The sequence below is a fragment of the Lampetra fluviatilis genome, unplaced genomic scaffold, assembly GCF_964198595.1.
Source record: "Lampetra fluviatilis unplaced genomic scaffold, kcLamFluv1.1 SCAFFOLD_182, whole genome shotgun sequence".
Classification (NCBI taxonomy): Eukaryota; Metazoa; Chordata; class Hyperoartia; order Petromyzontiformes; family Petromyzontidae; genus Lampetra; species Lampetra fluviatilis.
The window spans coordinates 77,501-105,000 of record NW_027620858.1 but is presented as its reverse complement, the minus strand read 5'-3'; the positions used below and the strand labels follow the sequence as shown (position 1 = coordinate 105,000).

Below are 27,500 nucleotides of genomic sequence, written 5' to 3'. Positions count from 1 at the left end.
TCTCCCCGTGTCTCCGTGTCTCTCTCCCCGTGTCTCTCTCTCTCCCCGTGTCTCTCTCCCCGTGTCTCTCTCTCTCTCCCCGTGTCTCTCTCTCTCCCCGTGTCTCTCTCCCCGTGTCTCTCTCCCCGTGTCTCCGTGTCTCTCTCCCCGTGTCTCTCTCTCTCCCCGTGTCTCTCTCCCCGTGTCTCTCTCTCTCTCCCCGTGTCTCTCTCTCTCCCCGTGTCTCTCTCCCCGTGTCTCTCTCTCTCTCTCCGTGTCTCTCTCTCTCCCCGTGTCTCTCTCTCTCCCCGTGTCTCTCTCCCCGTGTCTCTCTCTCTCCCCGTGTCTCTCTCCCCGTGTCTCTCTCTCTCCCCGTGTCTCTCTCTCTCCCCGTGTCTCCCCGTGTCACCCCCCCCCCCCCGTGTCTCTCTCCCCGTGTCTCTCTCTCTCCCCGTGTCTCTCTCTCTCCCTGTGTCTCTCCCCGTGTCTCTCCCCGTGTCTCCGTGTCTCTCTCCCCGTGTCTCTCTCTCTCCCCATGTCTCTCTCCCCGTGTCTCTCTCTCTCCCCGTGTCTCTCTCCCCGTGTCTCTCTCTCTCCCTGTGTCTCTCTCCCCGTGTCTCTCTCTCCCCGTGTCTCTCTCTCCCCGTGTCTCTCCCTCCCCGTGTCTCTCCCCGTTTCTCCCCATGTCTCTCTCTCTCCCCGTGTCTCTCCCCATGTCTCTCCCCGTGTCTCCGTGTCTCTCTCCCCGTGTCTCTCTCTCTCCCCGTGTCTCTCTCCCCGTGTCTCTCTCTCTCTCCCCGTGTCTCTCTCTCTCCCCGTGTCTCTCTCCCCGTGTCTCTCTCTCTCTCTCCGTGTCTCTCTCTCTCCCCGTGTCTCTCTCTCTCTCCCCGTGTCTCTCTCTCTCCCCGTGTCTCTCTCCCCGTGTCTCTCTCTCTCTCCCCGTGTCTCTCTCTCCCCGTGTCTCTGCCCGTGTCTCCTTGTCTCTCTCCCCGTGTCTCTCTCTCTCCCCGTGTCTCTCTCCCCGTGTCTCTCTCTCTCTCCCCGTGTCTCTCTCTCTCCCCGTGTCTCTCTCCCCGTGTCTCTCTCTCTCTCTCTCCCCGTGTCTCTCTCTCTCCCCGTGTCTCTCTCCCCGTGTCTCTCTCTCTCTCCCCGTGTCTCTCTCCCCGTGTCTCTCTCTCTCTCCCCGTGTCTCTCTCTCTCCCCGTGTCTCTCTCCCCGTGTCTCTCTCTCTCTCCCCGTGTCTCTCTCTCTCTCCCCGTGTCTCTCTCTCTCCCCGTGTCTCTCTCCCCGTGTCTCTCTCTCCCCGTGTCTCTCTCTCTCCCCGTGTCTCTCTCTCTCCCCGTGTCTCTCTCCCCGTGTCTCTCTCCACGTGTCTCTCTCCCCGTCTCTCTCCCCCCGTGTCTCTCTCTCCCCGTGTCTCTCTCCCCGTGTCTCTCTCCCCGTGTCTCTCTCCCCGTGTCTCTCTCCCCGTGTCTCTCTCCCCGTCTCTCTCCCCCCGTGTCTCTCTCTCCCCGTGTCTCTCTCCCCGTGTCTCTCTCCCCGTGTCTCTCTCCCCGTCTCTCTCCCCCCATGTCTCTCTCCCCGTGTCTCTCTCCCCGTCTCTCTCCCCCCGTGTCTCTCTCCCCCCGTGTCTCTCTCCCCGAGTCTCTCTCCCCGTGTCTCTCTCCCCGTGTCTCTCTCCCCGTGTCTCTCCCCCCGTGTCTCTCTCCCCGTGTCTCTCTCCCCGTGTCTCTCTCCCCGTGTCTCTCTCCCCGTCTCTCTCCCCCCGTGTCTCTCTCCCCGTGTCTATCTCCCCGTGTCTCTCTCCCCGTGTGTCTCTCTCCCCGTGTCTCTCCCCCCGTGTCTCTCTCCCCGTGTCTCTCTCCCCGTCTCTCTCCCCCCATGTCTCTCTCCCCGTGTCTCTCTCCCCGTCTCTCTCCCCCCGTGTCTCTCTCCCCCCGTGTCTCTCTCCCCGAGTCTCTCTCCCCGTGTCTCTCTCCCCGTGTCTCTCTCCCCGTGTCTCTCTCCCCGTGTCTCTCTCTCCGTGTCTCTCTCCCCGTGTCTCTCTCCCCGTGTCTCTCTCCCCGTCTCTCTCCCCCCGTGTCTCTCTCCCCGTGTCTCTCTCCCCGTGTCTCTCTCCCCGTGTGTCTCTCTCCCCGTGTCTCTCCCCCCGTGTCTCTCTCCCCGTGTCTCTCTCTCCGTGTCTCTCTCCCCGTGTGTCTCTCCCCGTGTCTCTCTCCCCGTGTCTCTCTCCCCGTGTCTCTCTCTCCGTGTCTCTCTCCCCGTGTCTATCTCCCCGTCTCTCTCCCCCCGTGTCTCTCTCCACGTGTCTCTCTCCCCGTGTCTCTCTCCCCGTGTCTCTCTCTCCCCGTGTCTCTCCCCCCGTGTCTCTCTCTCCCCGTGTCTCTCCCCCCGTGTCTCTCTCCCCGTGTCTCTCTCCCCGTGTCTCTCTCCCCGTGTGTCTCTCTCCCCGTGTCTCTCCCCCCGTGTCTCTCTCCCCGTGTCTCTCTCTCCCCGTGTCTCCCTCACCGTGTCTCCCTCACCGTGTCTCTCTCCCCGTGTCTCTATCCCCGTGTCTCTCTCCCCGTGTCTCCCTCACCGTGTCTCTCTCCCCGTGTCTCTCTCCCCGTGTCTCTCTCTCCGTGTCTCTCTCCCCGTGTCTCTCCCCCCGTGTCTCTCTCTCCCCGTGTCTCTCCCCCCGTGTCTCTCTCCCCGTGTCTCTCTCTCCGTGTCTCTCTCCCCGTGTCTCTCTCCCCGTGTCTCTCTCTCCCCGTGTCTCCCTCACCGTGTCTCCCTCACCGTGTCTCTCTCCCCGTGTCTCTATCCCCGTGTCTCTCTCCCCGTGTCTCCCTCACCGTGTCTCTCTCCCCGTGTCTCTCTCCCCGTGTCTCTCTCTCCGTGTCTCTCTCCCCGTGTCTCTCCCCCCGTGTCTCTCTCTCCCCGTGTCTCTCCCCCCGTGTCTCTCTCCCCGTGTCTCTCTCTCCGTGTCTCTCTCCCCGTGTCTCTTTCCCCGTGTCTCTCTCTCCGTGTCTCTCTCCCCGTGTGTCTTTCCCCGTGTCTCTCTCCCCGTGTCTCTCCCCCCCCCCCGTGTCTCTCCCCGTGTCTCTCCCCCCCCCCCCCGTGTCTCTCCCCGTGTCTCTCCCCCCCCCCCGTATCTCTCTCTCCCCGTGTCTCTCTCCCCGTGTCTCTCCCCGTGTCTCTCTCCCCGTGTCTCTCTCTCTCCCCGTGTCTCCCCGTGTCTCTCTCCCCGTGTCTCTCTCTCCCCGTGTCTCTCCCCGTGTCTCCCCGTGTCTCTCTCCCCGTGTCTCTCCCCGTGTCTCTCTCCCCATGTCTCCCCGTGTATCCCCCCCCGTCTCTCTCCCCGTGTCTCTCTCCCCCCCCCCGTGTCTCCCCGTGTCTCTCTCCCCGTGTCTCTCTCCCCGTGTCTCTCCCCGTGTCTCTCTCCCCGTGTCTCTCTCTCTCCCCGTGTCTCCCCGTGTCTCTCTCCCCGTGTCTCTCTCTCCCCGTGTCTCTCCCCGTGTCTCCCCGTGTCTCTCTCCCCGTGTCTCTCCCCGTGTCTCTCTCCCCATGTCTCCCCGTGTCTCCCCCCCCGTCTCTCTCCCCGTGTCTCTCTCCCCCCCCCCGTGTCTCCCCGTGTCTCTCTCCCCGTGTCTCTCTCTCCCCGTGTCTCTCCCCCCCCCCCCCGTGTCTCCCCGTGTCTCTCCCCCCGTGTCCCTCTCTCTCCCCGTGTCTCTCTCTCTCCCCGTGTGTCTCTCTCTCCCCGTGTCTCCCCGTGTCTCCCCCCCCCCCGTGTCTCTCTCTCTCCCCGTGTCTCTCCCCGTGTCTCCCCCCCCGTGTCTCTCCCCGTGTCTCTCTCCGTGTCTCCCCGTGTCTCCCCCCCCCCCCGTGTCTCTCTCTCTCCCCGTGTCTCCCCGTGTCTCCCCCCCCGTGTCTCTCCCCGTGTCTCTCCCCGTGTCTCCCCGTGTCTCCCCCCTCGTGTCTCTCCCCGTGTCTCTCTCTCCGTGTCTCCCCGTGTCTCTCTCCGTGTCTCCCCGTGTCTCTCTCTCTCCCCGTGTCTCTCTCTCTCCCCGTGTCTCTCTCTCTCCCCGTGTCTCTCCCCCCCCGTGTCTCTCTCCCCGTGTCTCTCTCCCCGTGTCTCTCCCCGTGTCTCTCTCCCCGTGTCTCTCCCCGTGTCTCTCCCCGTGTCTCTCTCCCCGTGTCTCTCTCCCCGTGTCTCTCCCCGTGTCTCTCTCCCCGTGTCTCTCTCCCCGTGTCTCTCTCCCCGTGTCTCCCCGTGTCTCTCCCCCCGTGTCTCTCTCCCCCCCGTCTCTCCCCGTGTCTCTCTCCCCGTGTCTCTCTCTCTCCCCGTGTCTCTCTCTCTCCCTGTGTCTCTCCCCGTGTCTCTCCCCGTGTCTCCGTGTCTCTCTCCCCGTGTCTCTCTCTCTCTCCCCATGTCTCTCTCCCCGTGTCTCTCTCTCTCCCCGTGTCTCTCTCCCCGTGTCTCTCTCTCTCTCCCCGTGTCTCTCCCCGTGTCTCTCCCCCCCCCCCCCGTATCTCTCTCTCCCCGTGTCTCTCTCCCCGTGTCTCTCCCCGTGTCTCTCTCCCCGTGTCTCTCTCTCTCCCCGTGTCTCCCCGTGTCTCTCTCCCCGTGTCTCTCTCTCCCCGTGTCTCTCCCCGTGTCTCCCCGTGTCTCTCTCCCCGTGTCTCTCCCCGTGTCTCTCTCCCCATGTCTCCCCGTGTCTCCCCCCCCGTCTCTCTCCCCGTGTCTCTCTCCCCCCCCCGTGTCTCCCCGTGTCTCTCTCCCCGTGTCTCTCTCCCCGTGTCTCTCTCTCTCCCCGTGTCTCCCCGTGTCTCTCTCCCCGTGTCTCTCTCTCCCCGTGTCTCTCCCCGTGTCTCCCCGTGTCTCTCTCCCCGTGTCTCTCCCCGTGTCTCTCTCCCTATGTCTCCCCGTGTCTCCCCCCCCGTCTCTCTCCCCGTGTCTCTCTCCCCCCCCGTGTCTCCCCGTGTCTCTCTCCCCGTGTCTCTCTCTCCCCGTGTCTCTCCCCCCCCCCCCCCCCGTGTCTCCCCGTGTCTCTCCCCCCGTGTCCCTCTCTCTCCCCGTGTCTCTCTCTCTCCCCGTGTGTCTCTCTCTCCCCGTGTCTCCCCGTGTCTCCCCCCCCCCCCGTGTCTCTCTCTCTCCCCGTGTCTCTCCCCGTGTCTCCCCCCCCGTGTCTCTCCCCGTGTCTCTCCCCGTGTCTCCCCCCCCCCCGTGTCTCTCTCTCTCCCCGTGTCTCCCCGTGTCTCCCCCCCCGTGTCTCTCCCCGTGTCTCTCCCCGTGTCTCCCCGTGTCTCCCCCCCCGTGTCTCTCCCCGTGTCTCTCTCTCCGTGTCTCCCCGTGTCTCTCTCCGTGTCTCCCCGTGTCTCTCTCTCTCCCCGTGTCTCTCTCTCTCCCCGTGTCTCTCTCTCTCCCCGTGTCTCTCCCCCCCCCGTGTCTCTCTCCCCGTGTCTCTCTCCCCGTGTCTCTCCCCGTGTCTCTCTCCCCGTGTCTCTCCCCGTGTCTCTCCCCGTGTCTCTCTCCCCGTGTCTCTCTCCCCGTGTCTCTCCCCGTGTCTCTCTCCCTGTGTCTCTCCCCGTGTCTCTCTCACCGTGTCTCTCCCCGTGTCTCTCTCCCCGTGTCTCTCTCCCCGTGTCTCTCTCCCCGTGTCTCCCCGTGTCTCTCCCCCCGTGTCTCTCTCCCCCCCCGTCTCTCCCCGTGTCTCTCTCCCCGTGTCTCTCTCTCTCCCCGTGTCTCTCTCTCTCCCTGTGTCTCTCCCCGTGTCTCTCCCCGTGTCTCCGTGTCTCTCTCCCCGTGTCTCTCTCTCTCTCCCCATGTCTCTCTCCCCGTGTCTCTCTCTCTCCCCGTGTCTCTCTCCCCGTGTCTCTCTCTCTCTCCCCGTGTCTCTCTCTCTCCCCGTGTCTCTCTCCCCGTGTCTCTCTCTCTCCCCGTGTCTCTCCCCGTGTCTCTCCCCGTGTCTCCGTGTCTCTCTCCCCGTGTCTCTCTCTCTCCCCGTGTCTCTCTCCCCGTGTCTCTCTCTCTCTCCCCGTGTCTCTCTCTCTCTCCCCGTGTCTCTCTCTCTCCCCGTGTCTCTCTCCCCGTGTCTCTCTCTCTCTCCCCGTGTCTCTCCCCGTGTCTCTCCCCGTGTCTCCGTGTCTCTCTCCCCGTGTCTCTCTCTCTCCCCGTGTCTCTCTCCCCGTGTCTCTCTCTCTCTCCCCGTGTCTCTCTCTCTCTCCCCGTGTCTCTCTCTCTCCCCGTGTCTCTCTCCCCATGTCTCTCTCTCTCTCCCCGTGTCTCTCTCTCTCTCCCCGTGTCTCTCTCTCTCCCCGTGTCTCTCTCTCTCTCTCCCCGTGTCTCTCTCCCCGTGTCTCTCCCTCTCCCCGTGTCTCTCCCCGTGTCTCTCTCTCCCCGTGTCTCTCTCTCTCCCCGTGTCTCTCTCTCTCCCCGTGTCTCTCTCCCCGTGTCTCTCTCCCCGTGTCTCTCTCTCCCCGTGTCTCTCTCTCTCCCCGTGTCTCTCTCCCCGTGTCTCTCTCTCTCCCCGTGTCTCTCTCACTCCCCGTGTCTCTCTCCCCGTGTGTCTCTCTCTCTCCCCGTGTCTCTCTCTCTCCCCGTGTCTCTCTCTCCCCGTGTCTCTGCCCGTGTGTCTCTCTCTCCCCGTGTCTCTCTCCCCGTGTCTCTCTCTCTCCCCGTGTCTCTCTCCCCGTGTCTCTCTCTCTCCCCGTGTCTCTCTCCCCGTGTCTCTCTCTCTCCCCGTGTCTCTCTCCCCGTGTCTCTCTCTCTCCCCGTGTCTCTCTCCCCGTGTATCTCTCTCTCCCCGTGTCTCTCTCCCCGTGTCTCTCTCCCCGTGTCTCTCTCCCCGTGTCTCTCTCCCCGTGTCTCTCTCTCTCCCCGTGTCTCTCTCTCTCCCCGTGTCTCTCTCCCCGTGTCTCTCTCTCTCCCCGTGTCTCTCTCTCTCCCCGTGTCTCTCTCCCCGTGTCTCTCTCTCTCCCCGTGTCTCTCTCCCCGTGTCTCTCTCCCCGTGTCTCTCTCCCCGTGTCTCTCTCCCCGTGTCTCTCTCCGCGTGTCTCTCTCCCCGTGTCTCTCTCTCTCTCCCCGTGTCTCTCTCTCTCCCCGTGTCTCTCTCCCCGTGTCTCTCTCCCCGTGTCTCTCTCCCCGTGTCTCTCTCCCCGTGTCTCTCTCTCTCCCCGTGTCTCTCTCTCTCCCCGTGTCTCTCTCTCTCCCCGTGTCTCTCTCCCCGTGTCTCTCTCCCCGTGTCTCTCTCCCCGTGTCTCTCTCTCTCCCCGTGTCTCTCCCCGTGTCCCCGTGTCTCTCTCTCTCCCCGTGTCTCTCTCCCCGTGTCTCTCTCTCTCCCCGTGTCTCTCTCCCCGTGTCTCTCTCCCCGTGTCTCTCTCCCCGTGTCTCTCTCCCCGTGTCTCTCTCCCCGTGTCTCTCTCTCTCCCCGTGTCTCTCCCCGTGTCTCTCCCCGTGTCCCCGTGTCTCTCTCTCTCCCCGTGTCTCTCTCCCCGTGTCTCTCTCCCCGTGTCTCTCTCCCCGTGTCTCTCTCCCCGTGTCTCTCTCTCTCTCCCCGTGTCTCTCTCTCTCACCGTGTCTCTCTCTCTCCCCGTGTCTCTCTCCCCGTGTCTCTCTCTCTCCCCGTGTCTCTCCCCGTGTCTCTCCCCGTGTCCCCGTGTCTCTCTCTCTCCCCGTGTCTCTCTCCCCGTGTCTCTCTCCCCGTGTCTCTCTCCCCGTGTCTCTCTCCCCGTGTCTCTCTCCCCGTGTCTCTCTCTCTCTCCCCGTGTCTCTCTCTCTCCCCGTGTCTCTCTCCCCGTGTCTCTCTCTCTCCCCCGTGTCTCTCCCCACCTGCGCCAGCGCTCCGGCCATCAGCAGCGTGAGGTCCAACTTGCGTCCGGGCTCGTCTGCCCACACGGCGCAGACGAGCCACACGCAGCACGGGGACACGTACACCATGTTGACCAGCGTCTGCCACACACACAGAGACACGGAGACACACAGACAGACACACAGAGACACGGGGACACGTACACCATGTTGACCAGCGTCTGCCACACACACAGAGACACGGAGACACACAGACAGACACACAGAGACACGGGGACACGTACACCATGTTGACCAGCGTCTGCCACACACACAGAGACACGGAGACACACAGACAGACACACAGAGACACGGGGACACGTACACCATGTTGACCAGCGTCTGCCACACACTCAGAGACACGGAGACACACAGACAGACACACAGAGACACGGGGACACGTACACCATGTTGACCAGCGTCTGCCACACACACAGAGACACGGAGACACACAGACAGACACACAGAGACACGGGGACACGTACACCATGTTGACCAGCGTCTGCCACACACACAGAGACACGGAGACACACAGACAGACACACAGAGACACGGGGACACGTACACCATGTTGACCAGCGTCTGCCACACACACAGAGACACGGAGACACACAGACAGACACACAGAGACACGGAGACACGTACACCATGTTGACCAGCGTCTGCCTAACACACAGAGACACGGTGAGACACACAGACAGACACACAGAGACACAGACACACAGAGACACAGACACACAGAGACACAGACACACAGACAGACACACAGAGACACAGACACACAGAGACACGGAGACACACAGAGACACATACACCATGTTGACCAGCGTCTGCCACACACACAGAGACACGGAGACACACAGACAGACACACAGAGACACAGACACACAGAGACACAGACACAGACAGACACACAGAGACACACAGAGACACAGACACACAGACAGACACACAGAGACACAGACACACAGAGACACGGAGACACACAGACAGAGACACAGAGACACGGAGACACACAGAGACACGTACACCATGTTCACCAGCGTCTGCCACACACACAGAGACACGGAGACACACAGACAGACACACAGAGACACGGAGACACACAGAGACACGTACACCATGTTGACCAGCGTCTGCCACACACACAGAGACACGGAGACACACAGACAGAGACACACACACAGACACACGGAGACACGTACACCATGTTCACCAGTGTCTGTCGCACACACAGAGACACAGAGACACGTACACCATGTTCACCAGCGTCTACCTCACACACAGAGACACGGAGACACACAGACAGACACACAGAGACACGGAGACACACAGAGACACGTACACCATGTTCACCAGCGTCTACCGCACACACAGAGACACAGAGACACGTACACCATGTTCACCAGCGTCTGTCTCACACACAGAGACACAGAGACACACAGACAGACACACAGAGACACAGACACACAGAGACACGGAGACACACAGAGACACGTACACCATGTTCACCAGCGTCTGCCTCACACACAGAGACACGGAGACACACAGACAGACACACAGAGACACAGACACACAGAGACACGGAGACACACAGAGACACGTACACCATGTTCACCAGCGTCTGCGGCACACACAGACACACGGAGACACGTACACCATGTTCACCAGCGTCTATCTCACACACAGAGACACGGAGACACGTACACCATGTTCACCAGCGTCTGCCGCACACACAGAGACACAGAGACACACAGACAGACACACAGAGACACGGAGACACACAGAGACACGTACACCATGTTCACCAGCGTCTGCCGCACACACAGAGACACAGAGACACGTACACCATGTTCACCAGCGTCTGCCGCACACACAGAGACACAGAGACACGTACACCATGTTCACCAGCGTCTACCGCACACACAGAGACACGGAGACACGTACACCATGTTCACCAGCGTCTGTCTCACACACAGAGACACGGAGACACGTACACCATGTTCACCAGTGTCTGCCTCACACACAGAGACACGGAGACACGTACACCATGTTCACCAGCGTCTGTCTCACACACAGAGACACAGAGACACGTACACCATGTTCACCAGCGTCTGCCTCACACACAGAGACACGGAGACACACAGACAGACACACAGAGACACAGACACACAGAGACACGGAGACACACAGAGACACGTACACCATGTTCACCAGCGTCTGCCTCACACACAGAGACACGGAGACACACAGACAGACACACAGAGACACAGACACACAGAGACACGGAGACACACAGAGACACGTACACCATGTTCACCAGCGTCTGCGGCACACACAGAGACACGGAGACACGTACACCATGTTCACCGGTGTCTGCCTCACACACAGAGACACAGAGACACGTACACCATGTTCACCAGTGTCTGCCTCACACACAGAGACACAGAGACACACAGACAGACACACAGAGACACAGACACACAGAGACACGGAGACACACAGAGACACGTACACCATGTTCACCAGCGTCTGCCTCACACACAGAGACACGGAGACACACAGACAGACACACAGAGACACAGACACACAGAGACACGGAGACACACAGAGACACGTACACCATGTTCACCAGCGTCTGCGGCACACACAGAGACACGGAGACACGTACACCATGTTCACCGGCGTCTGCCTCACACACAGAGACACAGAGACACGTACACCATGTTCACCGGCGTCTGCCTCACACACAGAGACACAGAGACACGTACACCATGTTCACCAGCGTCTGCCTCACACACAGAGACACAGAGACACGTACACCATGTTGACCAGCGTCTGCCGCACACACAGAGACACGGAGACACACAGACAGACACACAGAGACACAGACACACAGAGACACGGAGACACACAGAGACACGTACACCATGTTCACCAGCGTCTGCCTCACACACAGAGACACGGAGACACGTACACCATGTTCACCAGCATCTACCGCACACACAGAGACACAGAGACACGTACACCATGTTCACCAGCGTCTGCCGCACACACAGAGACACGGAGACACGTACACCATGTTCACCAGCGTCTACCGCACACACAGAGACACGGAGACACGTACACCATGTTCACCAGCGTCTGCGGCACACACAGAGACACAGAGACACGTACACCATGTTCACCAGTGTCTGCGGCACACACAGAGACACGGAGACACGTACACCATGTTCACCAGCGTCTGCGGCACACACAGAGACACAGAGACACGTACACCATGTTCACCAGCGTCTGTCGCACACACAGAGACACGGAGACACGTACACCATGTTCCCCAGCGTCTGTCGCACACACAGAGACACGGAGACACGTACACCATGTTCACCAGCGTCTGCCGCACACACAGAGACACAGAGACACGTACACCATGTTCACCAGCGTCTACCGCACACACAGAGACACAGAGACGCGTACACCATGTTCACCAGCGTCTGTCGCACACACAGAGACACGGAGACACGTACACCATGTTCACCAGCGTCTACCGCACACACAGAGACACAGAGACACGTACACCATGTTCACCAGCGTCTGCCTCACACACAGAGACACAGAGACACGTACACCATGTTCACCAGCGTCTGTCGCACACACAGAGACACGGAGACACGTACACCATGTTCACCAGCGTCTACCTCACACACAGAGACACGGAGACACGTACACCATGTTCACCAGCGTCTGCCTCACACACAGAGACACAGAGACACGTACACCATGTTCACCAGCGTCTGCCTCACACACAGAGACACAGAGACACGTACACCATGTTCACCGGCGTCTGCCGCACACACAGAGACACAGAGACACGTACACCATGTTCACCAGCGTCTGCGGCGCACACAGAGACACAGAGACACGTACACCATGTTCACCAGCGTCTGCCGCACACACAGAGACACACAGACACACAGAGACACGTACACCATGTTCACCAGCGTCTCCCGCACACACAGAGACACGGAGACACGTACACCATGTTCACCAGCGTCTACCGCACACACAGAGACACAGAGACACGTACACCATGTTCACCAGCGTCTACCGCACACACAGAGACACAGAGACACGTACACCATGTTCACCAGCGTCTGACGCACACACAGAGACACGGAGACACGTACACCATGTTCACCAGCGTCTGTCGCACACACAGAGACACAGAGACACGTACACCATGTTCACCAGCGTCTGCCGCACACACAGAGACACGGAGACACACAGACAGACACACAGAGACACGGAGACACACAGAGACACGTACACCATGTTCACCAGCGTCTGCCGCACACACAGAGACACAGAGACACGTACACCATGTTCACCAGCGTCTGCCTCACACACAGAGACACGGAGACACGTACACCATGTTCACCAGCGTCTGTCGCACACACAGAGACACAGAGACACGTACACCATGTTCACCAGCGTCTGTCGCACACACAGAGACACAGAGACACGTACACCATGTTCACCAGCGTCTGTCGCACACACAGAGACACGGAGACACGTACACCATGTTCACCAGCGTCTGCGGCACACACAGAGACACAGAGACACGTACACCATGTTCACCAGCGTCTGCCTCACACACAGAGACACAGAGACACGTACACCATGTTCACCAGCGTCTGTCGCACACACAGAGACACAGAGACACACAGAGACACAGAGACAGAGACACAGAGACACACAGAGACACACAGAGACACGGTGAGACACACAGACACACACAGAGACACGGAGACACGTACACCATGTTCACCAGCGTCTGCCGCACACACAGAGACACGGAGAGACACAGAGACACACAGAGACACAGAGACACACAGAGACACACAGAGATACACAGAGACACACAGAGACACACAGAGACACAGAGACACACAGAGACACAGAGACAGAGACACAGAGACACACACAGAGACACGGACACATAGAGACACAGAGACACACAGACAGAGACACAGAGACACGTACACCATGTTCACCAGCGTCTACCGCACACACAGAGACACGGGGAGACACACAGAGACACAGACACACACAGAGACACGGAGAGACACACACAGAGACACGAACACACAGAGACACAGAGACACACAGACAGAGACACAGAGACACGTACACCATGTTCACCAGCGTCTGCCACACACACAGAGACACGGGGAGACACACAGAGACACAGACACACACAAAGACACACAGAGACACACAAAAACACACAGACACACAGAGACACGCAGAGACACGGAGACACAGAGACACGCAGAGACACACAGAGACACACAGAGACACAGACACACACAGAGACACGGAGAGACACACACAGAGACACGGACACACAGAGACACAGAGACACACAGACAGAGACACAGAGACACGTACACCATGTTCACCAGCATCTACCGCACACACAGAGACACGGGGAGACACACAGAGACACAGACACACACAGAGACACGGAGAGACACACACAGAGACACGGACACACAGAGACACAGAGACACACAGACAGAGACACAGAGACACGTACACCATGTTCACCAGCATCTACCGCACACACAGAGACACGGGGAGACACACAGAGACACAGACACACACAGAGACACGGAGAGACACACACAGAGACACGGACACACACAGAGACACAGAGACACACAGACAGAGACACGCAGACAGAGACACGCAGAGACACACAGAGACACGGAGACACACAGAGACACGGAGACACGCAGACAGAGACACAGAAAGACACACAGAGACACAGAGAGACACACAGACACGTTTACCAGCATCTACCGCACAGACAGAGACACAGAGACACACACAGAGACACGTTCACCAGCGTCTGCCGCACAGACAGAGACACGGAGAGACACACAGAGACACACAGAGACACACAGAGACACAGAGACACACAGAGACACACAGAGACACACAGAGACACACAGAGACACACAGAGACACGTTCACCAGCATCTACCGCACAGACAGAGACACGGAGACACACAGAGACACAGAGACACACAGACAGAGACACAGAGAGACACAGAGACACACAGACACAGAGACGCACAGAGACACACAGAGACACACAGACACACAGACAGAGATACAGAGACACGCAGAGACAGAGAGACACAGAGACACGCAGAGACACACAGAGACACACAGACACACAGAGACACACAGAGACACACAAAGACACACAGACACACAGAGACACGCAGAGACACGGAGACACAAAGACACGCAGAGACACACAGAGACACAGAGACACACAGAGACACAGACACACAGACAGAGATACAGAGACACGGAGACACAGAGACACACAGAAACACACAGAGACACACAGAAACACACAGAGACACAGAGACACACAGAGACACACAGAGACACACAGAGACACGCAGAGACATACAGAGACACAGAGACACAGAGACACACAGAGACACACAGAGACACACAGAGACACGCAGAGACACACAGAGACACACAGACACACAGAGACACACAGAGACACGCAGAGACATACAGAGACACACAGAGACACACAGAGACACACAGAGACACAGAGACACACAGAGACACACAGACACACACAGACACACACAGAGACACACAGAGACATACAGAGACACAGAGACACACAGAGACACACAGAGACACAGAGACACACAGAGACACACAGAGACATACAGAGACACAGAGACACAGAGACACACAGAGACACACAGAGACACACAGAGACACAGAGACACACAGAGACACACAGAGACACACAGACACACACAGACACACAGAGACACACAGAGACACACAGACACACAGAGACACTGAGACTCCCACAGGGTTCAGTGTTAATAGGGTTCAGGGTAAATAGGGTTCAGGGTTAATAGGGTTCAGGGTTAATAGGGTTCAGGGTAAATAGGGTTCAGGGTTAATAGGGTTCAGGGTTAATAGGGTTCAGGGTTAATAGGGTTCAGGGTTAATAGGGTTCAGGGTTAATAGGGTTCAGGGTTAATAGGGTTCAGGGTAAATAGGGTTCAGGGTTAATAGGGTTCAGGGTTATTAGGGTTCAGGGTTAATAGGGTTCAGGGTTAATAGGGTTCAGGGTTAATAGGGTTCAGGGTTAATAGGGTTCAGGGTTAATAGGGTTCAGGGTTAATAGGGTTCAGGGTTATTAGGGTTCGGGGTTAATAGGGTTCAGGGTTAATAGGGTTCAGGGTTAATAGGGTTCAGGGTTCATAGGGTTCGGTGTTAATAGGGTTCAGGGTTAATAGGGTTCAGGGTTAATAGGGTTCAGGATTAATAGGGTTCAGTGTTAATAGGGTTCAGGGTTAATAGGGTTCAGGGTTAATAGGGTTCAGGGTTAATAGGGTTCAGGGTTAATAGGGTTCAGGGTTAATAGGGTTCAGTGTTAATAGGTTTCAGGGTTAATAGGGTTCAGGGTTAATAGGGTTCAGTGTTAATAGGGTTCAGGGTTAATAGGGTTCAGGGTTAATAGGGTTCAGGGTTAATAGGGTTCGGGGTTAATAGGGTTCAGGGTTAATAGGGTTCAGGGTTAATAGGGTTCAGGGTTAATAGGGTTCAGGGTTAATAGGGTTCAGGGTTAATAGGGTTCAGGGTTAATATGGTTCAGGGTTAATCACTGGGACTCCCACAGGGTTCAGGGTTAATAGGGTTCAGGGTTAATAGGGTTCAGGGTTAATAGGGTTCGGGGTTAATAAGGTTCAGGGTTAATAGGGTCCAGGGTTAATAGGGTTCAGGGTTAATAGGGTTCAGGGTTAATAGGGTTCAGGGTTAATAGGGTTCGGGGTTAATAGGGTTCAGGGTTAATAGGGTTCGGGGTTAATAGGGTTCAGAGTTAATAGGGTTCAGGGTTAATAGGGTTCAGGGTTAATAGGGTTCAGGGTTAATAGGGTTCAGGGTTAATAGGGTTCAGTGTTAATAGGGTTCAGGGTTAATAGGGTTCAGGGTTAATAGGGTTCAGGGTTAATCACTGGGACTCCCACAGGGTTCAGGGTTAATAGGGTTCAGGGTTAATAGGGTTCAGTGTTAATAGGGTTCAGGGTTAATAGGGTTCAGTGTTAATAGGGTTCAGGGTTAATAGGGTTCAGGGTTAATAGGGTTCAGGGTTAATAGGGTTCAGGGTTAATAGGGTTCAGTGTTAATAGGGTTCGGGGTTAATAGGGTTCAGGGTTAATAGGGTTCAGGGTTCATCGGGTTCAGTGTTAATAGGGTTCGGGGTTAATAGGGTTCAGGGTTATTAGGGTTCAGGGTTAATAGGGTTCAGGGTTAATAGGGTTCAGGGTTAATAGGGTTCAGGGTTATTAGGGTTCAGGGTTAATAGGGTTCAGGGTTAATAGGGTTCAGGGTTAATATGGTTCAGGGTTAATAGGGTTCAGGGTTAATAGGGTTCGGGGTTAATAGGGTTCGGGGTTAATAGGGTTCAGGGTTAATAGGGTTCAGGGTTAATAGGGTTCAGGGTTAATAGGGTTCAGGGTTAATAGGGTTCAGGGTTAATAGGGTTCGGGGTTAATAGGGTTCAGTGTTAATAGGGTTCAGGGTTAATAGGGTTCAGGGTTAATAGGGTTCAGGGTTAATAGGGTTCAGGGTTAATAGGGTTCAGGGTTAATAGGGTTCAGGGTTAATAGGGTTCAGGGTTATTAGGGTTCAGGGTTAATAGGGTTCAGTGTTAATAGGGTTCAGGGTTCATAGGGTTCAGGGTTCATAGGGTTCAGGGTTAATAGGGTTCAGGGTTAATAGGGTTCAGTGTTAATAGGGTTCAGTGTTAATAGGGTTCAGGGTTAATCACTGGGACTCCCACAGGGTTCAGTGTTAATAGGGTTCAGGGTTAATAGGGTTCAGTGTTAATAGGGTTCAGTGTTAATAGGGTTCAGGGTTATTAGGGTTCAGGGTTAATAGGGTTCAGGGTTAATAGGGTTCAGTGTTAATAGGGTTCGGTGTTAATAGGGTTCAGGGTTATTAGGGTTCAGGGTTAATAGGGTTCAGGTTTAATAGGGTTCAGGGTTATTAGGGTTCAGGGTTAATAGGGTTCAGGGTTAATAGGGTTCAGTGTTAATAGGGTTCAGGGTTAATAGGGTTTAGGGCTAATAGGGTTCAGTGTTAATAGGGTTCAGGGTTAATAGGGTTCAGGGTTCATCGGGTTCAGGGTTCATAGGGTTCAGGGTTAATAGGGTTCAGTGTTAATAGGGTTCAGGGTTAATAGGGTTCGGTGTTAATAGGGTTCAGGGTTAATAGGGTTCAAGGTTAATAGGGTTCAGGATTAATAGGGTTCAGGGTTAATAGGGTTCAGGGTTAATAGGGTTCAGGGTTAATAGGGTTCAGGGTTAATAGGGTTTAGGGTTAATAGGGTTCAGGGTTAATAGGGTTCAGGGTTCATCGGGTTCAGGGTTAATAGGGTTCAGTGTTAATAGGGTTCAGGGTTAATAGGGTTTGGTGTTAATAGGGTTCAGGGTTAATAGGGTTCAGGGTTAATAGGGTTCAGGGTTAATAGGGTTCAGTGTTAATAGGGTTCAGTGTTAATCACTGGGACTCCCACAGGGTTCAGGGTTAATAGGGTTCAGGGTTAATAGGGTTCAGTGTTAATAGGGTTCAGGGTTAATAGGGTTCAGGGTTAATAGGGTTCAGGGTTAATAGGGTTCAGTGTTAATCACAGAGACTCCCACAGGGTTCAGTGTTAATAGGGTTCAGGGTTAATAGGGTTCAGGGTTAATAGGGTTCAGTGTTCATAGGGTTCAGGGTTCATAGGCTTCAGAATTAATAGGGTTCAGGGTTCATAGGGTTCAGGGTTCATAGGGTTCAGGGTTCATAGGGTTCAGGGTTAATAGGGTTCAGTGTTAATAGGGTTCAGTGTTAATCACAGAGACTCCCACAGGGTTCAGTGTTAATAGGGTTCAGGGTTAATAGGGTTCAGGGTTAATAGGGTTCAGTGTTCATAGGGTTCAGGGTTCATAGGCTTCAGAATTAATAGGGTTCAGGGTTCATAGGGTTCAGGGTTCATAGGGTTCAGGGTTCATAGGGTTCAGGGTTCATAGGGTTCAGGGTTCATAGGGTTCAGGGTTAATAGGGTTCAAGGTTAATAGGGTTCAGGGTTAATAGGGTTCAGGATTAATAGGGTTCAGGGTTAATAGGGTTCAGGGTTAATCACTGAGACTCCCACAGGGTTCAGTGTTAATAGGGTTCAGGATTCATAGGGTTCAGGATTAATAGGGTTCAGGGTTAATAGGGTTCAGGGTTCATAGGGTTCAGGATTAATAGGGTTCAGGGTTCATAGGGTTCAGTGTTAATAGGGTTCAGGGTTCATAGGGTTCAGGGTTCATAGGGTTCAGGGTTCATAGGGTTCAGGGTTCATAGGGTTCAGGGTTCATAGGGTTCAGGGTTCATAGGGTTCAGGGTTAATAGGGTTCAAGGTTAATAGGGTTCAGGGTTAATAGGGTTCAGGATTAATAGGGTTCAGTGTTAATAGGGTTCAGGGTTCATAGGGTTCAGGATTAATAGGGTTCAGGGTTCATAGGGTTCAGGGTTAATAGGGTTCAGGGTTAATAGGGTTCAGGGTTAATCACTGGGACTCCCACAGGGTTCAGTGTTAATAGGGTTCAGGGTTCATAGGGTTCAGGATTAATAGGGTTCAGGGTTCATAGGGTTCAGGGTTAATAGGGTTCAGGGTTAACAGGGTTCAGGGTTAATAGGGTTCAGGGTTAATAGGGTTCAGGGTTAATAGGGTTCAGGGTTATTAGGGTTCAGGGTTAATAGGGTTCAGGGTTAACAGGGTTCAGGGTTATTAGGGTTCAGGGTTAATAGGGTTCAGTGTTAATAGGGTTCAGGGTTAATAGGGTTCAGGGTTAATAGGGTTCAGGGTTAATAGGGTTCAGGGTTAATAGGGTTCAGGGTTAATAGGGTTCAGGGTTAATAGGGTTCAGGGTTAATAGGGTTCAGGGTTAACAGGGTTCAGGGTTATTAGGGTTCAGGGTTAATAGGGTTCAGGGTTAACAGGGTTCAGGGTTATTAGGGTTCAGGGTTAATAGGGTTCAGGGTTAATAGGGTTCGGTGTTAACAGGGTTCAGTGTTAATAGGGTTCAGTGTTAATAGGGTTCAGTGTTAATAGGGTTCAGGGTTAATAGGGTTCGGTGTTAACAGGGTTCAGTGTTAACAGGGTTCAGTGTTAATAGGGTTCAGGGTTAATAGGGTTCAGGGTTAATAGGGTTCAGGGTTAATAGGGTTCAGGGTTAATATGGTTCAGTGTTAATAGGGTTCAGGGTTAATAGGGTTCAGTGTTAATAGGGTTCAGGGTTAATAGGGTTCGGTGTTAACAGGGTTCAGTGTTAACAGGGTTCAGGGTTAATAGGGTTCAGGGTTAATAGGGTTTGATGGGATCTCACCTGAACTTTGGGGTAGGCTGTGGGGTCACGGAGGTACGGCTCGTACTGATGCAGGTAGTCAAAGCAAATCGACTGAGGACATTCCAGAGACACCTGGAGACACGGGGAGACACGGGGAGACACGGGGAGACACGGGGAGACACGGGGAGACACGGGGAGACACGGGAGACACGGTGAGACACGGGAGACACGGTGAGACACGGGAGACACGGTGAGACACGGGAGACACGGTGAGACACGGGAGACACGGTGAGACACGGGGAGACACGGTGAGACACGGGGAGACACGGGGAGACACGGGAGACACGGTGAGACACGGGGAGACACGGTGAGACACGGGGAGACACGGGGAGACACGGGAGACACGGTGAGACACGGGGAGACACGGTGAAACACGGGAGACACGGGGAGAGACGGTGAGACACGGGAGACACGGGGAGAGACGGGAGACACGGGGAGAGACGGTGAGACACGGGAGACACGGGGAGAGACGGGAGACACGGGGGGATATGGGGGAGACACGGGGAGACACGGGGAGACACGGGGAGACACGGGAGACACGGGAGACACGGGGAGAGACGGGAGACACGCGGAGACACGGGGAGACACGTGGGGATATGGGGGAGACACGGAGAGACACGGGGCGAAGGAGAGACACGGGGAGACACGGGGAGACACGGGGAGACACGGGGAGACACGGGGAGACACGGGGGAATATGGGGGAGACACGGGGAGACACGGGGGAATATGGGGGGATATGGGGGAGACACGGTGAGACACGGGGGGATATGGGGGAGATACGGGGAGACACGGGAGACACGGGGGGACACGGTGAGACACGCGGAGACACGGGGAGACACGCGGAAACACGGTGAGACACGGTGAGACACGGGGAGAGACGGGAGACACGGGGGGATATGGGGGAGACACGGGGAGACACGGGGAGACAGGGGGAGACACGGGGAGACACGGGAGACACGGGGAGACACGGGGAGACACGGGGGAGACACGGGGGGATATGGGGGAGACACGGGGAGACACGGGGAGACACGGGGAGACACGGGGAGACACGGGGGAGACACGGGGGGATATGGGGGAGACACGGGGAGACACGGGGAGACACGGGGAGACACGGGGAGACACGGGGAGAGACGGGAAACACGGGGGGATATGGTGAGACACGGGAGACACGGGGGGATATGGGGGAGACAGGGGGAGACACGGGAGACACGGGGAGACACGGGAGACACGGGGAGACACGGGGAGACACGGGGGGATATGAGGGAGACAGGGGGAGACACGGGAGACACGGGGAGACACGGGGAGACACAGAGAGACACGGGGGGATATGGGGGAGACACGGGGAGACACGGGGGGATATGGGGGAGACACGGGGAGACACGGGGAGACACGGGAGACACGGGGGGATATGGGGGAGACACGGGGAGACACGGGGAGACACGGTGAGACACGCGGAGACATGGGAGGAGACACGGGGGGATATGGGGGAGACACGGGGAGACACGGGGGAGACACGGGGAGACACGGGGGGATATGGGGGAGACACGGGGAGACACGGGGGAGACACGGGGAGACACGGGGAGACACGGAAAGACACGGGGAGACACGGAGAGACACGGGGGAGACACGGGGAGACACGGGGGAGACACGGGGAGACACGGGGAGACACGGAGAGACACGGGAGGAGACACGGGGGGATATGGGGGAGACACGGGGAGACACGGGAGGAGACACGGGGGGATATGGGGGAGACACGGGGAGACACGGGGGAGACACGGGAAGACACGGGGAGACACGGGGAGACACGGAAAGACACGGGAGGAGACACGGGGGGATATGGGGGAGACACGGGGGAGACACGGGGAGACACGGGGAGAGACACGGGGGGATATGGGGGAGACACGGGGGAGACACGGGGAGACACGGGGGGATATGGGGGAGACACGGGGAGACACGGGGAGACACGGGGGGATATGGGGGAGACACGGGGAGACACGGGGAGACACGGGGGGATATGGGGGAGACACGGGGAGACACGGGGAGACACGGGGGGATATGGGGGAGACACGGGCACACACGGGAGGATATGGGGGAGACACGGGGAGACACGGGGAGACACGGGGAGACACGGGGGGATATGGGGGAGACACGGGGAGACACGGGGAGACACGGGGGGATATGGGGGAGACACGGGCACACACGGGGGGATATGGGGGAGACACGGGGAGACACGGGGAGACACGGGGAGACACGGGGGGATATGGGGGAGACACGGGGAGACACGGGGAGACACAGGGGGATATGGGGGAGACACGGAGAGACACGGGGGAGACACGGGGAGACACGGGGGGATATGGGGGAGACACGGGGAGACACGGGGGAGACACGGGGAGACACGGGAGGAGACACGGGGAGACACGGGGGAGACACGGGGAGACACGGGGAGACACGGAGAGACACGGGGGAGACACGGGGAGACACGGGGGGATATGGGGGAGACACGGGGAGACACGGGGGAGACACGGGGAGACACGGGAGGAGACACGGGGGGATATGGGGGAGACACGGGGAGACACGGGAGGAGACACGGGGGGATATGGGGGAGACACGGGGAGACACGGGGAGACACGGGGGAGACACGGGGAGACACGGGGAGACACGGAGAGACACGGGGGAGACACGGGGAGACACGGGGAGACACGGGGAGACACGGGAGGAGACACGGGGGGATATGGGGGAGACACGGGGAGACACGGGGGAGACACGGGGAGACACGGGGGGCCACGGGGAGACACGGGGAGACACGGGGGGATATGGGGGAGACACGGGGGGAGACACGGGGGAGACACGGAGAGACACGGGGGAGACACGGGGAGAGACACGGGGAGACACGGGGGAGACACGGGGGGATATGGGGGAGACACGGGGAGACACGGGGGAGACACGGGGGAGACACGGGGAGACACGGGGAGACACGGGGAGAGACACGGGGAGACACGGGGAGACACGGGGGGATATGGGGGAGACACGGGGAGACACGGGGAGACACGGGGGAAACACGGGGAGACACGGGGGAGACACGGGGGGATATGGGGGAGACACGGGGAGACACGGGGAGACACGGGGGAGACACGGGGGAAACACGGGGAGACACGGGGGAGACACGGGGGGATATGGGGGAGACACGGGGAGACACGGGGAGACACGGGGGGATATGGGGGAGACACAGGGAGACACGGGGAGACACGGGGGGATATGGGGGAGACACAGGGAGACACGGGGAGACAAGGGGGAGACACGGGGGAAACACGGGGAGACACGGGGGAGACACGGGGGGATATGGGGGAGACACAGGGAGACACGGGGAGACACGGGGGAGACACGGGGAGACACGGGGGAGACACGGGGGGATATGGGGGAGACACGGGGAGACACGGGGGGATATGGGGGAGACACGGGGAGACACGGGGGGATATGGGGGAGACACGGGAGGAGACACGGGGAGACACGGGGGGATATGGGGGAGACACGGGGAGACACGGGGAGAGACACGGGGAGAGACACGGGGAGACACGGGGGAGACGCGGGGGAGACGCGGGGGAGACACGGGGAGACACGGGGAGACACGGGGGAGACACGGGGGGATATGGGGGAGACACGGGGAGACACGGGGAGAGACACGGGGAGAGACACGGGGAGACACGGGGGAGACGCGGGGGAGACACGGGGAGACACGGGGAGACACGGGGGCATATGGGGGAGACACGGGGAGACACGGGGAGAGACACGGGGAGAGACACGGGGGAGAGACACGGGGGGATATGTGGGTGACACGGGAGACACGTGGGGATATGGGGGAGACACGGGAGACACGGGGAGACACGGGGAGACACGGGGGAGACACGGGGGGATATGGGGGAGACACCGGGAGACACCGGGAGACACGGGGAGAGATGGGGAGACACGGGGGGATATGGGGGAGACGCGGGAGACACGGGGAGACACGGGGAGACACGGGGGAGACACGGAGAGACACGGGGAGACACGGGGAGACACCGGGAGACACGGGGAAAGACGGGGAGACACGGGGGGATATGGGGGAGACACGGGAGACACGGGGAGACACGGGGAGACACGGGGGAGACATGGGGGGATATGGGGGAGACACGGGCAGACACGGGGAGACACGGGGAGACACGGGGGAGACACGGAGAGACACGGAGAGACATGGGGAGACACGGGGGAGACATGGGGGGATATGGGGGAGACACGGGGAGACACGGGGGGAGACACGGGGAGACATGGGGGGATATGGGGGAGACACGGGGAGACACGGGGAGACACGGGGAGACATGGGGGGATATGGGGGAGACACGGGGAGACACGGGGGGAGACACGGGGAGACATGGGGGGATATGGGGGAGACACGGGGAGACACGGGGAGACACGGGGAGACATGGGGGGATATGGGGGAGACACGGGGAGACACGGGGAGACACGGGGAGACATGGGGGGATATGGGGGAGACACGGGGAGACACGGGGAGACACGGGGAGACATGGGGGGATATGGGGGAGACACGGGGAGACACGGGGGATACACGGGGAGACATGGGGAGACACGGGGGAGACATGGGGGGATATGGGGGAGACACGGGGAGACACGGGGGAGACACGGGGAGACACGGGGGAGACATGGGGGGATATGGGGGAGACACGGGGAGACACGGGGGAGACACGGGGAGACATGGGGAGACACGGGGGAGACATGGGGGGATATGGGGGAGACACGGGGAGACACGGGGGAGACACGGGGAGACATGGGGGGATATGGGGGAGACACGAGGAGACACGGGGAGACACAGAGAGACACGGGGGGATATGGGGGAGACACGGGGAGACACGGGGGGAGACACGGAGAGACATGGGGAGACACGGGGGAGACATGGGGGGATATGGGGGAGACACGGGGAGACAAGGGGGAGACACGGGGAGACATGGGGAGACACGGGGAGACACGGGGGAGACATGGGGGGATATGGGGGAGACACGGGGAGACACGGGGGAGACACGGGGAGACACGGGGGAGACATGGGGGGATATGGGGGAGACACGGGGAGACACGGGGGAGATACGGGGAGACATGGGGAGACACGGGGGAGACATGGGGGGATATGGGGGAGACACGGGGAGACACGGGGGAGACATGGGGGGATATGGGGGAGACACGGGGAGACACGGGGGAGACACGGGGAGACATGGGGAGACACGGGGGAGACATGGGGGGATATGGGGGAGACACGGGGAGACACGGGGGAGACACGGGGAGACATGGGGGGATATGGGGGAGACACGAGGAGACACGGGGAGACACAGAGAGACACGGGGGGATATGGGGGAGACACGGGGAGACACGGGGGGAGACACGGAGAGACATGGGGAGACACGGGGGAGACATGGGGGGATATGGGGGAGACACGGGGAGACAAGGGGGAGACACGGGGAGACACGGGGAGACACGGGGAGACACGGGGGAGACACGGGGAGAGACACTGGGGGATATGGGGGAGACACGGGAAACACGGGGAGACACGAGGAGACACGGGGGAGACACGGGGGGATATGGGGGAGACACGGGGAGACACCGGGAGACACGGGGAGAGACGGGGAGACACGGGGGGATATGGGGGAGACACGGGAGACACGGGGAGACACGGGGGAGACACGGGGGGATATGGGGGAGACACGGGGAGACACCGAGAGACACGGGGAGAGACGGGGAGACACGGGGGAGACACGGGGGGATATGGGGGAGACACGGGGAGACACCGGGAGACACGGGGAGAGACGGGGAGACACGGGGGAGACTCGGGGAGACACGGGGGAAGACACGGGGAGACACGGGGGGACACAAGGAGATATGGGGGAGACACGGGGGAGACACGGGGAGACACGGGGAGACACGGAGAGACACGGGGGGAGACACGGGGAGACACGGGGGGAGACACGGGGAGACACGGGGGAGACAAGGGGGGAGACACGGGGGAGACACGGGGAGACACGGGGAGACACGGGGAGACACGGGGGAGACACGGGGGGAGACACGGGGAGACACGGGGAGACACGGGGGGAGACACGGGGAGACACGGGGAGACACGGGGAGACACGGAAAGACACGGGGGAGACACGGGGGGATATGGGGGGAGACACGGGGAGACACGGGGAGACACGGGGAGACACGGGGGGAGACACGGGAGGAGACACGGGGAGACACGGGGGGACACGGTGAGACACGGGGGGATATGGGGGAGACACGGGGGAGACACGGGGAGACACGGGGAGACACGGGGGAGACACGGTGAGACACGGGGGAGACACGGTGAGACACGGGGGGAGACACGGGGAGACACGGGGGGAGACACGGGGGGAGACACGGGGAGACGCGGGGAGACACGGGGGAAACACGGGGGAGACACGGGGGAGACACGGGGAGACACGGGGAGACACGGGGGAGACACGGGGGAGACACGGGGAGACACGGGGAGACACGGGGGAGGGACAAGGAGATACGGGGTAAGACTCTGTGTGTCTCTCCGTCTCTGTGTGTCTCTGTGTGTGTCTCTGGGTCTCTGTGTCTCTGTGTGTGTCTCTGTGTGTGTCTCTGTGTGTGTGTCTCTGTATGTGTCTCTGTGTGTGTGTCTCTGTGTGTGCCTCTGTGTGTGTGTCTGTGTGTGTGTCTCTGTGTGGGTCTCTGTGTGGGTCTCTGTGTGGGTCTCTGTGTCTCTGTGTGTCTCTGTGTATGTGTCTCTCTGTCTCTCTGCCCGTGTCTCTCTCTCCCCGTGTCTCTCTCCCCGTGTCTCTCTCCCCATGTCTCTCTCCCCGTGTCTCTCCCCGTGTCTCTCTCCCCGTGTCTCCCTCTGCCCGTGTCTCCCTCTCCCCGTGTCTCCCCGTGTCTCTCTCCCCGTGTCTCTCTCTCTCTCCCCGTGTCTCTCCCCCTGTGTCTCTCTCCCCGTGTCTCCCTCCCCGTGTCTCCCTCCCCGTGTCTCTCTCCACGTGTCTCTCTCCCCGTGTCTCCCTCCCCGTGTCTCTCTCCCCGTGTCTCTCTCCCCGTGTCTCCCTCCCCGTGTCTCCCTCCCCGTGTCTCTCTCCACGTGTCTCTCTCCACGTGTCTCTCTCCACGTGTCTCTCTCCACGTGTCTCTCTCCCCGTGTCTCCCTCCCCGTGTCTCTCTCCCCGTGTCTCTCTCCACGTGTCTCTCTCCCCGTGTCTCTCTCCCCGTGTCTCTCTCCCCGCGTCTCTCCCCGTGTCTCTCTCCCCGTGTCTCTCTCCCCGTGTTTCTCTCCCCGTGTCTCTCTCTCCCCGTGTCTCTCTCCCCGTGTCTCTCTCCCCGTGTTTCTCTCCCCGTGTCTCTCTCTCCCCGTGTCTCTCTCTCTCTCCCCGTGTCTCTCTCCCCGCGTCTCTCCCCGTGTCTCCCTCCCCGTGTCTCTCTCCCCGTGTCTCTCTCCCCGTGTCTCTCTCCACGTGTCTCTCTCCCCGTGTCTCTCTCCCCGTGTCTCTCTCCCCCCGTGTCTCTCTCCCCGTGTCTCCCTCCCCGTGTCTCTCTCCCCGTGTCTCTCTCCACGTGTCTCTCTCCCCGTGTCTCTCTCCCCGTGTCTCTCTCTCCCCGTGTTTCTCTCCCCGTGTCTCTCTCTCCCCGTGTCTCTCTCCCCGCGTCTCTCTCCCCGTGTCTCTCTCCCCGTGTCTCTCTCTCCCCGTGTCTCTCTCTCCCCGTGTCTCTCTCTCCGCGTCTCTCTCCCCGCATCTCCCTCCCCGTGTCTCTCTCCCCGTGTCTCTCTCCCCGTGTCTCTCTCCACGTGTCTCTCTCCCCGTGTCTCTCTCCCCGTGTCTCTCTCCCCCCGTGTCTCTCTCCCCGTGTCTCCCTCCCCGTGTCTCTATCCCCGTGTCTCTCTCCCCGTGTCTCCCTCCCCGTGTCTCTCTCCCCGTGTCTCTCTCCCCGTGTTTCTCTCCCCGTGTCTCTCTCTCCCCGTGTCTCTCTCCCCGTGTCTCTCTCCCCGTGTCTCTCTCCCCATGTCTCTCTCCCCGTGTCTCTCTCCCCGTCTCTTTCCGTGTCTCTCTCCCCGTGTCTCTCTCCCCGCGTCTCTCTCCCCGTGTCTCTCTCCCCGTGTCTCTCTCCCCGTGTCTCTCTCCCCGTGTCTCTCT

The 27,500-nt window shown here is 59.0% G+C and overlaps 1 protein-coding gene across 1 annotated transcript in view; it reads right to left on the bottom strand.

Annotated features, from left to right (window-relative positions):
- The window catches only part of LOC144954443 (transmembrane 6 superfamily member 1-like), an 85,672-nt gene that overhangs the window by 5,105 nt on the left and 53,067 nt on the right, over positions 1–27,500 (bottom strand). The window contains exons 8-9 of the mRNA XM_078884945.1: positions 19,282–19,374; positions 7,790–7,909 (exon numbers count right to left, since the gene is read on the bottom strand). Of these exons, the coding sequence (XP_078741071.1) occupies positions 7,790–7,909; positions 19,282–19,374 (213 nt within the window). The remainder of the gene's footprint in view (positions 1–7,789; positions 7,910–19,281; positions 19,375–27,500) is intronic.